The sequence below is a fragment of the Myotis yumanensis genome, unplaced genomic scaffold (assembly GCF_028538775.1).
Source record: "Myotis yumanensis isolate MYYU_CA2020_CCGP unplaced genomic scaffold, mMyoYum1.0.hap1 SCAF_3, whole genome shotgun sequence".
In the NCBI taxonomy this organism is placed as follows: domain Eukaryota; kingdom Metazoa; phylum Chordata; class Mammalia; order Chiroptera; family Vespertilionidae; genus Myotis; species Myotis yumanensis.
The window spans coordinates 147266968-147280584 of record NW_027223754.1 but is presented as its reverse complement, the minus strand read 5'-3'; the positions used below and the strand labels follow the sequence as shown (position 1 = coordinate 147280584).

The 13617-nt window shown below is 40.9% G+C and overlaps 1 protein-coding gene across 1 annotated transcript in view; it reads right to left on the bottom strand.

Moving 5' to 3' along the window:
- Positions 1–10819, bottom strand: part of BEST3 (bestrophin 3) — a 40836-nt gene extending 30017 nt beyond the window's left edge. The window contains exons 1-3 of the mRNA XM_070407635.1: positions 10652–10819; positions 7115–7209; positions 6424–6657 (exon numbers count right to left, since the gene is read on the bottom strand). Coding sequence (XP_070263736.1) covers positions 6424–6657; positions 7115–7209; positions 10652–10803 — 481 coding nt within the window. The 5' untranslated portion in view covers positions 10804–10819. The remainder of the gene's footprint in view (positions 1–6423; positions 6658–7114; positions 7210–10651) is intronic.
- Between the last annotated feature and the right edge of the window lie 2798 nt (positions 10820–13617).

The following is a 13617-nucleotide window of genomic DNA, read 5'->3' as shown; positions in this document are numbered from 1 at the left end:
TAATAGATGAACTTGACCTGTCTTGGTTCTATGCATCATCCTTTACCTGGAAACTTATTCTCAGACATTTCATATCAATTATTTAACAGTTATATTCTTGGGATTATAGTGCGATTTTCAAAAATATCCCCATTTGTATACTGGCTGCAATCTTTGTCATTTGACCAAGAAATAACTTTACTTTTAGTTATTTTTTATTCAGGAATATGGATCAAATTCTGCTGGCAAGTCCTTTCTTGGCTTCTTAGCCGAAAGCAAATATGAAGAGTGAGGGTTTAGCACTGACCAGTGTTCTCAGTGGTTAGAGCACCAGCCCTCTCACTGAAAGGTTGAGGGTTCGATTCCTGGTCAAGGGTACAGACATAGTTTGCAGGTTCAGTCCCGAGCCTCAGTCAGGGCTCGTGTGGAAGGCAACCAATTGATGTGTTCTCTCACATCTATGTTTCTCTATCTCCCTCCCTCCACTCCCTCTAAAAATAAATGAAAAAAATATCCTCAGATGAGGATTAACAACAGCATTAAAAAAGAGTGAGGGTTTATTTAGTGCAAACGCCAAAGCTGAAGTCAGGCTCCCGCCACCTCTCCACCATGTAGCACACTTACCACTGACTGGAAGCGGTCATGCAAAGCAAGGAAAGCTGGTGGTTTTTAATTTTAGCTCAAACATATTGAAAGATGATTAAGCAGACATTAATATGTCCGCCAAGAGTGTACAGGCAGAATAATTTTTGTTATTCCCTGCGGGGTCACACATCTTAGCCAAAGTAACCCTGTCTTTGGAAATCAAGTTTTCGATCAATTGAAAGAAAATCTCTAGATTGCTGATCAAATCAATTCAAAGAGCATTTGCTATCGAAGGACATGTTATCCTCATCAGTACTTCAGGCCATTTTAACCAGAAACCGGTGATCTTGTTCAGAATGTGGTCTTTATCCACATCTCTAAGGCGAAGTTAACCACAGGGATTGATTTCCTACCGCTTGGCAGCAGTATCAGTTGGCTGGTCCTCACAATCTTTGTCTCCTTCACATGTCAGTCTTCACGCCATGCTCCCGTGGGCCCTATCCGTACTCCTGACATTGCTATTTTATCTCGCCATTGCACCTGCCTGGAGTTTCTCTTGTTATATCTTTCCTTCTGGCTTTCTGGCTGGTACAGCTCTGCTCAGCAATTTTCCTACTGCTTATCCCAAAGAACCCTCCTTAATATTTCAGGTCAAAGTAAATAAAAATCTACACGCACACATGCACACACGCACACACGCACATATGTTTGTATTTGCTTGCAACTTGAATTGTGGTTTGATGGAGTAAGTTCTGCTACTTCAAGGCAAATTTTATTGCCCTCAAGTCAAAGGACTAATTAAGTCCATCGACAAACAGTATTCCAGTTGTTGTAGATTTTGTCTGTACAATTGATCTATTTTTCCTCGGTAGCAGCTGAAGGCAGATGTCTTGCCTTTAAAGCAGAGTGTGCAAATGAGGCTCTATTACCAGAAGAGCTACAAGCTCTGCATCTGAAAACCTGAAGGCAGGGTGGGTTTGTTGCCAGTTCTCTCTGAACGAGAAAGTTGTGATTCAGCAACTGAGCGTCTCAGAGAGATGACTTTTTCAGGAACATTGCAAAGTGCCTGGCTCATTTTCATCTTTGTATTTCCCATATGAGTGGCATGAAGCCACCAGACTCAACTACAGCTGTCCTCTAAATTCAATGGTGGAGGTTTAGAAATCCCTGCCAAGTGGGAAAATCAAGGGGAGGCGAAATGAGATTGAGATGGAGTCACATTGTGAAGGCATTGTGTGGGGCTGCCTGTCAGACATTTTATACAATGAACCACAGTAAGATGTGTGTGGTTCACAAAGCAATGATTGGCTCTTCTACCCAATGTTTTCCATCCCATTGCATCCCATTTAAAATGCTGGTTGTAAGCCATGCCATTAAAATGACTTAAGCCCTAGCCGGTTTGGCTCGGTGGATAGAGCGTCAGCCTGCAGGCTGAAGGGTCCCAGGTTTGATTCCGGTCAAGGGCATGTACCTTGGTTGCGGGCACATCCCCAGTGGGGGGTGTGCAGGAGGCAGCTGATCGATGTTTCTCTCTCATCGATGTTTCTGGCTCTCTATCCCTCTCCCTTTCTCTCTGTAAAAAATCAATAAAATATATCTTTAAAAAAATGACTTAAGAACCCAATACTAAGTTACAATGCACAGTTTAAGAAGCTCAAAATAGGAAATGGTTGAGTAAAATCAGTTTCTGGAACAGCTATGCTGAACAAAGACAGAGAAACTCCTCTGTGTTCCCGATATGAGTCAGCCATCTCTCCACCCCTAAATCAGTATCCTATGTGAATCAGTAATTCACTGCCTTGCACACATGACACACAGGAACTATCATACATAAGTCAGTGCTCCTACCTCCTCACCTGCCCAGGTAGCCAAGAATTTCATTAGCCCTCTGTGAATAGATTTGAGACGATTTGCAGATAAAGTTGAGGAGTTAATAGATGTACCTAGTGCAATGGTTCCTAAAGTTTGCTACACATTAGAATGGTTTGGGGAGCTTTAAAAACCACTGATGCACCCTATTCCTATTGAATCTAATTCCTGGGAGGGAGAGCCAGACACCAGTATTTTTAGAAGATCTCTAGTGATTCCAACTAGCACAAGGACCCTGTGCATGGAATCACATGGCAAGCTGGCCATGTCAGCATTTTTGTCTGGGTCAGATCCTGCAGTGCTGCTGGGGAGCTCGTTAAAAATGTGGATTCTAGCTCATAAACCCCAGAGATTCTGATTACATCCATTGCCTGGGAACCTGCCATTGAAATAAGTACCCCTGATAATTCAATGAGCATGGTCTACACTGACACTTTGAGAAACATTGAGTGGGTAGCCTTGCTTTAACTCCTAAAAGAGAACTGTGGGGAGCCTTCAGACAGTGACTAGCCGAGACTGCCCGTGCGTGGCGCTGATTCAAGGAGGGCCAGCTCTCCTGCGCACTCTCTCCCCTGGGTAATGCAAGTGCACACGGGTGCGTCAGGTTTCTCTCACAGGATGACATTCTGTCTGTCTGGGCTCATCATGTGAGGCTGTAGGGAAACTGACTCAGCCTGTAAAAGTTCAGCCAACAGAGGGAAAACTGGCACAGCTGTGAATACCACTGTCCCTGGATCATCTCTTCTGTAACAAAGAGCAGTTGGAGATTTCAGAGACCAAGGAGCCCCAGAGCCATGCACTGCGCCAGGGAAAACGTGAACAGGAGACCACAGGGCAGAAAGTCAATATAACACAAAATCCATCTGGTTTTACTTAGTGAGAGAAGATCACAGATTAAATGATCTAAATAACGCCAGCAACTCCAATGGGGCTTGCCTTCCAGCCAGTGCATCTAAAGTTAGAATCTTTATCTCACTGGCCACTTGACAATTGGGAGCTTGCTTAGTTGTATTAATGTCTGTTAATGATCAGCATTGAACGAAATTCCCTAGGGCTCTCATTAAGCTCTTTCTAGTCGTAGAAGAAGCTCAAGAAACTTCATATAAAGATTCCAGGGCTTTAAGAAAAGTAGAGTGCCCTTTCCTCAAATTTTACTCTCTTCTCACCATTCTTATGGGCACAGAAGGAAATTATTTTAGAGAAATAGAAATACAACATAGAGATATGGAATTTAGCTGTACTCGTGGTTGTCTCTGAAAAAGATTCATGTAAGAAAAGATTTGTAATAATTTTTACTGATCTTTGAGGACATGGGCCATATCTGGTCTTGCTTACAGCTGCACTCCAACCAACTGAGCAACTCGGCCGGGGCACAACTCAGCCTTCTTGAGCTCAGGTCTGCCCAGAGGCCCCCAAACCTCTCCATCCCCAGCCATCCTGGCTTCCTCCTGATTTGCTTTTAATATGGAGATGACGCTGAGAGGAGGAGATTTGCTTTGAGAATTGCGCCTGGTGTCTGGTTCCTGTCAGAATGCATTCTCTTCATTTCAGGGATGCATCAGGAGTAGAGAAAGATCACCTTTATCCATCCGAGTCAACTTTAGCTCTCACTCATCAGTGTGGAATGGGTCAAACCTTTCTCATTTATTTTTAGGTCTTTCTTCAGACGTGGTAATTCTTACTGCACTTGATCCTATAGATCAGTGGTTCTCAACCGTGGCTGCACATTAGAATCACCTGGGAATCTTTTTAAAATCCTGATTTCTGGGCCTCATCCTCCGGAAATTCTGTTTCTTTGTTATGGGGTGGGGCCACAACATTAGCAACAAAGAAACAGAATTTCCGGAGGATGAGGCCCAGAAATCAGGATTTTAAAAAGATTCCCAGGTGATCCTAATGTGCAGCCAAGGTTGAGAACCACTGCTATAGATGTTGGGGTAAGAAAATTAAGTTATCAAGTAGCATTTGCAACTTGATCATTCTGAAGCACTATTCACCTTTTGCATTTGGAGGGGGTGTGGCAGTTAATTTTTAAAAGTTTCTACTGGTTTTACATCTTAATATATCTGTGCATTTGCTAGGCCATTGTAACTTTCTCACGTCTGTAACCCCAACAACACCCTCAGCACCCCTCCTTATTGATTTCTGCCTTGACTTTCTCAACCACCTGGTCCTTTAGTTCAAGAAGACCTAGGATGTCACATCAAACAAGTCTTCTAAAGTGACCAAAGAGCCATGTTATGCTGTTGTACTAGGTGATTTCATTATTACTAGCAAGAACTCCTATAACATCTACCATGTGCCAGATAGTGCTGTGGACACTTTGCAAATGTTAACTTGATTAATCCTCACAAGAAGCCAATGAGGTATATGAGATAGGTGGTATTATAAATTACCATAAACTCATTTTATGGACGAGGAAACTGAAGCATAAAAAGGTTAAGAAACACACACAAAGTCATGTAGCTAGTAAGTGGTGGAGGAAGAATTTGAACTCTTAGTCTGTGTTCTTAGTCACTATCTATATTGCCCATCTAACAAGGCAAAAACAGACCAAAGGCCCCCACACTCCCCCCCCCAAAAAAACACCTCCAAAAACAAACCAAAAATAGTATCCTTTAAAAAAATGTATTTTCAAGAACATTTTAGAGAAGGAGAATAGACACAGCAACCTAATTTGAGCGCATACTCAATATAAAAATGGAATCATCTCATGATTCTTTTGTCTGGTACACATTCATTAATCCATTCCAACAAACACTTCTATCTATTAACAAGAATCCAGCACAACAACCAATATTTATTCAGCATATGCCAACAATTATCTCACTTAATTCTCATCCCATTGAAGGCTGGTTTAACTCATAGCTTCTTCTCTAAATATTAACACACCAAAGAGAACCATCTTCCAACATAAGTTTTACTCAGCATAGTGTATCTAGGAGCCCAGGTAGGATAATTGCATCTGCTTTGAGAAATAGCGAGACAATAGACCCACACCGAAGTGGTCTTTTACTGCAGCTCTCTGGTTCGGCCTAGATAAAACCCACATTGCTGGTTCCTACGAGAATCTCCTAATGTTTTGGGAAAAGTATTAATTTAGGAGTTCTGAGCCTGGATTACAACTGTGTGCTGTGTGATGCAGGGCAGGTCATAACCTCTCTGAGACTGTTTCCTACTTTTCTCGTTTTTCTTAAAGTCCAAGGGAAATAATATTTATGAAAATGGATTAACTGTAAAGTGGTAGAAAATGTAAGGTAATATTATAGATGGTTTATATATTTTTATTGATTTCAGAGAGAAAGGGAGAGGGAAAGAGAGATAGAAACATCAATGATGAGAGAGAATCATCCATCAGCTGCCTCTTGCACACCCCCTACTGGGGATTGAGCCTGCAACCTGGGCCTATCCCCTAGACAGGAATCGAACCTGGGACTCTTCATTCCCCAGGCTGACGCTCTATTCACTGAGCCAAACCAACTGGGGCTGGATGGTTTAAATCAGTGGTTCTCAACCTTCCTAATGCTGCCACCCTTTAATACAGTTCCTCATGTTGTGGTGACCCCCAATTACATTGTTACAAATTGAACATAATTAAACCATAGTGATTAATCACAAAAACAATATGTAATTATATATGTGTTTTCCGATGGTCTTAGGCGACCCCTATGAAAGGGTCGTTCGACCCCCAAAGGGGCCGCGACCCACAGGTTGAGAACCGCTGGTTTAAATAAAGATGATAATAATTATCATATTTACCTAAAGGCCATGTGACTGTTGCTTCTTCTCCTCCAAACCCTGGAGTAAACTTTTTGAGGGCAGGAACCATGTCTTATCCTTTTCCCCTCTGAAGACTGTTTCTAGCACATAGTAGTTAATCAATAAATATTTCGTGAATAAATGAATGAATAAACGGGATTTTCAAAGGAATTTTGAAGGTTCCCATCTAGATTGAGAAGAGCCCATGGGAGGAAAAGCCATTCACAATACCTGCTTCCACCACGTGGTCCATCGTTGGAAACCTTTTGTACACAGCGGTGCTCACCGAGCGGAAGATGAGCAGGGACGTGAGGTTGACGTAGCGCATCAGTGTCCTCCGGAGCAGGCGCCCGCGCTCGTCCCTCCCGTGCACGCTGCTGGAGATGAGGAACATCAGCCTGTCTGGCCAGGGCAGGTTCACAAACTGGTTCCACCATCGGTTCACTACCAGAGTAACATAAAACCCTGTAGAATAGCAGGAAAACGATAAAGCACTTTCTTGGAGCAGTCACGTCAACACCAATGCGTTTAGCAGAATTTTAGCCTTTTTACGGTTTGGGGTATAAAAATACGTTGTTATCCAGACCATATGCTGTTGCCCTCCAGAAAAAAACGTCATTTGTGCCTGGCAATGCCATAGCACCCCGTAAGTGGGTATTAGAACTCAGAAATTGACAGCAAAAATGGAGGGTTAGTGAAGAGAAAGCTTCATTGTCCAATAGCAGATCATTACCTCACACTTGTTTGGGATTAATGTAGCGAAAGCGGCCCTGAGGGTGAACCTTACGGATGATTCTGGTTCTATTGCAAGCGGTGGCTTTTCAGGCATGCCTTGCAGCTCAGAAACACTCCCATGCAGTCATCGGTGTCATCCTAACGGAGACAGTTGTGTGGCTGCATTCTGCGTGTGACCTATACTTACCAAGCACAAAGGTTACTGGAATTTGTTCAGCATATCTGTCACAGTAAATTGATAATTTTTCAAAGTAACGTTTTTGGGCTCCTGTAAGTAACAATCTGGAGCAAAAATAAAATGCACAGCCCTTTATATTATACTTCTGCACCTGCTTTGCAAGTGATATTCAGTGCAAACAATTAAGCACAAATAATCTTAAAAATTTTTTTCAAGGAGCAATAACTTTCTTTTCCACCTAAGCTAATGTATCTCAAAAGCTGAATCTTTCAAGTACTAATGTTTTTAGTGCATAAATGTTATTGGCCATTAGATTTATTAAACATTTTATTTTTAAAGACTTTATATTTTAAACTTTTATATGATTAATGCATTGGATTTGGAGCACAATACCTCAAAATAGTTTCTTTTTCAATCATTCATTGGGTGTACTCAAAGAGAAAAAAATCTTGATTAAGAGGATTACAGTTATTAAGTTATTATTGAATAATCACCCTGATTTTAACATCTTGATCTTGCTTTCTCCTGAATATGTTACTCAGCACATTCTTGATTTTCTGTGTTGTATTTCAAGGGATATTATAACTTTATTTTAAAGCCTGCAATTATTTAAAATATAAAATAACAGATTTAACAATTAGAAGTGGAAATTTTTATTATTACATTTGGTGGGTTTATATTAACATAATATAAATATCAAAATTTATATTATAGATCTGACCCAAATTCACTTCATGATACTGTTAGCCATAAATTCATTTAATGGAATTATTATTAATATTTGTGCTGCAGGGAGGAGATGCAGAGTCAAAAGGAATGTCTCCAGGTTAATAATGATCAAAATCTGGAAAGAGAAGCAACAGAGATGATTTGCATCAGAGAATGAGTGTAGCTGTTCCAAAGGAGAAGGGAAGCCCTTGGAGAGGCCCATGTTAACATGCTTCAGAGGCCTATTTGGGTCAGTAGAACTTCGATAAAGGAAGTAGAGGAATAATGAGGGAACAGTGAGCCAGCAATCAGATCACAGATGAAGAAATGGGAGCTGGTGCTGACAAAGCAGGGGTGCGGGGTATGGGGCATGGGGTGGGCTTGGAGTTCTGGCCTCAGCTTTGGAAGAGGTGTCAGGAATTCTGGAGTCAGGAGAAGCTGACAAGAGAGGCATCACCTCTTTGCAGAGCCCATCAGGTCATGCTGACGGAAAGTTACAGCCAGAATGGTTTCGGATACTCCAATAGAAATGGTCAAAGAGGATTTAATTGTGGAAAGCACAGGCCATAGTCAGGGGAAGCTGGGTTTGAATTCCAGATCTGCCACTTACAGATTTGAACTTTGAGCATATTTTAAAATCTCTCTGAGCCTCTATTTTCTCATGTGTACTAGTAAATGGGGATAATAATATCTATGCATCAGGGATGTTATGAGGATTAAATAATATATAAAACGACGTAACAGATGGTGTTGTACTTAATAACAAAATGATTGTTATCCTAAATAATAAAAGGCTAATATGCAAATCAACCTAACAGAGGAATGACAGGTCGCTATGATGCACACTGACCACCAGAAGGCAGACGCTCAATGCAGGAGCTGCCCCCTGGTGGTCAGTGTGCTCTCACAGGAGGAGCACCGCTTAACCAGAAGCCCTGAGCCGGGCTCACCCCCGAGGGCTCCCAGACTGCGAGAGGCGCAGGCTGGGCTGAGGGACCACGTTCCCCCAAGTGCACGAATGTCGTGCACCGGGCCTCTAGTTATTAATCATTGGCCAAAGGAAAAAAGATTTAACTAATAGACACATATAGACATTTTACTAGTTAGAAAGTACTACAGCAATTATTTTGTCAAATCCATACAAAATTAGGGAAGCGATGTAATCAAATTAATGAATTCTGGCGCTGTCTTATGACTTTTGCTAGGTATATTTATTTGCTTTTAATAGGATAAAAAAACTTAGGGTCATTAGTAGACAAGGGAAGAAAACTATGTCTATATCTTTCTACATGTATACTTGACATTCTTGACAAATTCAGCCTATAGTTCTTGGTGTACCTTTGATCAAGATATAAGGATCTATTTTAACAAGCTTTTACAATTGGACTTCAAAGAATGAAGAATGACTTGAATTAATGGTTATTGTTATAAGTGTAAGCACTCTTTGGTTTTTAGAAAAAATATATGCATATAATTTTGTGGGGTGTAAATAAGATATTGGAGCAAGAGTTAAAGCTCCATGGAGCATTTCTGGCTACAATGCAACCATTCTAAGGGCTATTCTATTCTAAGCAGCAGTAGCAGCAATAAATTCACATTAGTAAAAATAAACTGAGACAATCCATGTCATGTGTCTTTCATCATCTCATATTCTGAAGGATTAGGTAAGACATAAATAAGTTGTTAAAATACTATTATAAGAGATATCTGAAGAATTATTAGAGGTTTTTAATAAAACATTCCATTTAAAGACATTTGGCCAAAATGTATACCAATATATACGTTTATTGAAATAGTGATTTTGATATTTAGCTACATAAATCTTCCTATTTTACTTTTGAAAATTATCAGCCAACCAAATTAATATCCCTCTTGTTCAAGTGGGGTCCTATTGCTGCAAGGAAGAATGTAGGTGAGAGCAATGCTATACAAATGTGTTCATTTGTATGCAGAAGAAAAATAACAAACGGATGTACATAGAAAAGGTGGAAATACAGCCTCAAAAACCTTTAGCTTTTCTATTTTGTTTCAATTCCCCCCAGAGAAGAAATGTACGCAATCAATTTTAATTTTAAAAAGCTAAAAAAAGGTTCTATTTTATAATACTGGTAAAATTGCATTAAGACTAATTTTTAGTCATAAAAGTGTTTTTTTGGACATAATATTGCTCACATTTCCTGTCCATCTGACAGGCACAGGTTGTGAAGTGATAAGGAAGAAACACCCCCTTTTGTAAATATAGCACGGCCTGAGCTCAGAAGATATAAAGACAATCAGTGAGTTTTCTGGCCTTTTCTTTAGTTGAAATATTGGGGAGGTTGGTGGGCTCCAGGCAAAAGGAAGGGAATTTCCTAGATTAAGTGTATATGCCTGATAGACACCAGCCACAAACACATTCATTACAACAGTAGTTGCTATAGGCCCTCAAATCACAAATTCAAACTATGAGTGGCATAGTTGAGAGAAGCACCAGAAATTATTCATTTGTGGACTTTGCCATTCAAAATCATTACACAGCGAGGATCTACTAGTAAGTATAACTCTTTCATTCTGTGCCTCTAGCAACATTCTTGACACGAAACTAATGCCTCGTCACGATCACTTCATGTGGGGCTGGAATGAGAACCACCAGAACATGACAGTGTGAGTCTATTTACCATTCTAAAAACGGTCGGTGTGGGTTAAAATACCCTGTCCTGGGGAGAAGGCAACAGAGAGAATCATGCAAAGGAGGTTACATACGCCAAAGTCAGCAGCCACCGCAGGGCTCAGGTTTTTGAGACTGTATTCTCACGTGATACCTGATGGCCACCGAGGGAGACATGCAAAGGAAAGTACCTGTACACCAAACTTATTGCTGTGTAAAAAACAGCAAAAACAATAAACTCCCTGTACAGTAGTTTGTAGATGCTGCCTCTCCACTTGAGGAGTAGCCTATGAAATCCAAAAAAAGTCGCGTTGGCTACTTTACTGGAGTAAGTGACAGTCATCTTGGATAGTTTTTTTCTAGAAGAGCAAGAAGACAAAATACAAGTAAGAAGCACATTGAAGACCAAGCAAAAGGCTGCATCTCAAAGGAAACCCACACCATCAACCAGTCGGTCACCTCCCCTCTTTTTGCCTTTCTCAGTTTGCACAATTTGGAATTTGGACATAACCACCATCTTGGTGCTAAAGTGCTTAGTAGAAAAAGGAGGGAAATCATCTCTGGAAAGAATAATATTAGCAAGTGTAAGCTTGCCTTAATTTCTAAGTATTATTTTTTAGATTACATAGCCATTCCTCCCTAAATATCTGAATAAATAAATGAGATATATGAGACAGGTTATCATGTTACCTATCATATACTTTCTTAACCCACAGGAAGATTTGGGGTATTCATATGTTATATTGATTGACATTTTCAAAAGCAGTGACCAAACTTATTCTTTCGGCCTTCATTTGCTAAAGTATGTACACAGGTATTTATTTATTTTACCCTTAAACCTCCAAAGGGGAAGTATGGCTCTCTTTTTAGAAATCAGGAGACATTGTTAGAAAGAAGCAAGCCCCACACCACCAGTGTGGCTCAGTGGTTGAGCATCGACCTATGAACTGAGAGGTCACGGTTCAATTCCCAATCAGGGCACATGCCCCGGTTGCGGGCTTGATCCAGTGTGAGGTGTGCAGGAGGCAGCCGACCAATGATTCTCTCTCATCACTGATGTTTCTGTCTTTCTCTCCCTCTCCCTTCCCCTCTGAAATCAATAAAAATATTTTTTTAAAAAAGAAACAAAAAACGAAGCAAGCCCTTGTGGGAAGTTAATTAATGGATTACTTGTGCTGGTTTTAATTGGATGTGGGTGTCTCTCTAATAGAGCTCCAAGTGCATAGCTGGCACTCTAGGTACTTTAAAAGACAGACAAAATGTTGGGCCGCAGTGACACTAACAAAGGTGCACTTCCCCGTTGAAAAATGTAGCACAAATCGCGTAGGGATGGCTCACTTTCTGTTTGGAGCTAAAAAATTGAGGCCATTATTCAGGACTCTTTCCACTTGGAGCTGTTCCAGGGGTGTGGGTAGGATGAGAAATGGGCCCCAAAACTCAGTTTTCAGTGAGTTCTTTGGAATTCCATGGCTTTTCACCAAGAGACTAAACATTCAAGTTTTGGGAAGATGGCCCAGAGCTAATCTTTGAAATTCCTGCTCAACTACTCTCTAACATGGAACACAGATAAAATGAGATTTCTTTGAAACGTTTTGATTTTCTCAAAGGGATCCATGAGGAAAGTCTTAGGGAGCCACGTAGACTGAAATTATAGATCTTTTAGGCAGAATTGTGCAAGACACAAGAAATAAATCCTATAGCCAATTTCTTGTATAAAGTAGCCTATAGCACACATCTTACTATAAACAAGAAAAAGTTCTGCTTTTATTTAGAGCTGGGAAAATAATCCAATTCTAATTTGCCTGTTTCCCTAAGGAAATAAAACTCTGGGACTCTATTCAGGGTATTACTTTTTTGTTTTGGTAATCACAAACTTAAGCCTTCAATATTCCTGATTTCAATTAAAAAAACAACCTGGGGCCTTTTGGCATGAGCGAGCGGCATTACGAAAGGATGGGACTCATGCCACAACGCCGGTTTCCTATTTCCACCTTTACCTTGTCTATTTGTCTGCTGTGAATACAGCCAAAATTGGGAGAGGACCATAATAAATTCAGCCCATTTCATAATGATTACAGTCCTTTTGAAAGAACAGCCCTCAGATAACTCTCTTTCATGGAACAGTTCAACCTTGCTGTTAAGCTCTGTCAGAAAAACAAAGACCAGATAGAGGAGAGGTCAGAATGAGAACGCAGAGGTGTACTCTCCGGGCACTAACCTATTTATGTGATTTGGAGTCTCCGACAGGAAAGAAAATCTTCAGGCGCCCCCTGACCAGGGCCCTCCCGGCCGGCGAGGCACTCTCGGTTTCACCCTTTGCGCGTGCACAGTCAGGTTTTCTTTCTGTTTTCTGGCCACTGAGAGCACCCAGACAAGCTCAGGGGTTAAATGATTTTCCACTTGTGGAGGCCTGTTTATGCCAATTTGCCCAATGATGACAGTTATAGCCGGGAACAAACAGAAGCAGCAGCTGCTGAGGTGGCTTTTTTCTCATCTATAATTATAACTCCACCTGCCGCCCCAAGTACCCCTTTGAATGAGAAGTCGGAGGTGACGTGAAGGAGGACGGGCCGGTTAGGTCTGTTATTTTCATTTTGACTTTGCCCTGGGATCAAGGAAGAAAGAGCCATTTTCCCCCTAATGAGCTCTGAGGAGGCTCCACCGGCCAAAAAAGGGAATTAGGACAGGCTGCGTGTGCTCAAAACACAGAGTGAACTCTCCTGAAGCCATAAACCGGGGCAGACAAGAATATAAACAGGATTTACACTCACTGAAGAGGTACGGAGAGTGCTCTTGCTCTTCCATTAAAAGCAACAAGCATGCATGCTTGAGAAAGACTGTCTTTTAGAAGAGCAGAGAGAATCATTGCGTGGGATGGCCCAGGGTAGTGGAAAGAGATTACACACGGATTTGCTACCTTTGTTATCTTTCCATGGCTGGCTAGGAGGATTTTCTAGTTATTAACAATGTTTTCTCTTAGATTATGCCACATATTTTTCTTCTCAAAAGAGAGAGTTCGAGAGAGCCTTCTTTAAATAATGACATCAATAATTTCAGGACCAATTCTTATAGTTTTTCCAAACCTTCTAAAGCATGTGCACCAAGCACCTTAAACTTAAATAAAACAACTACAAAAACATGTATTTTTTGTGGAGAA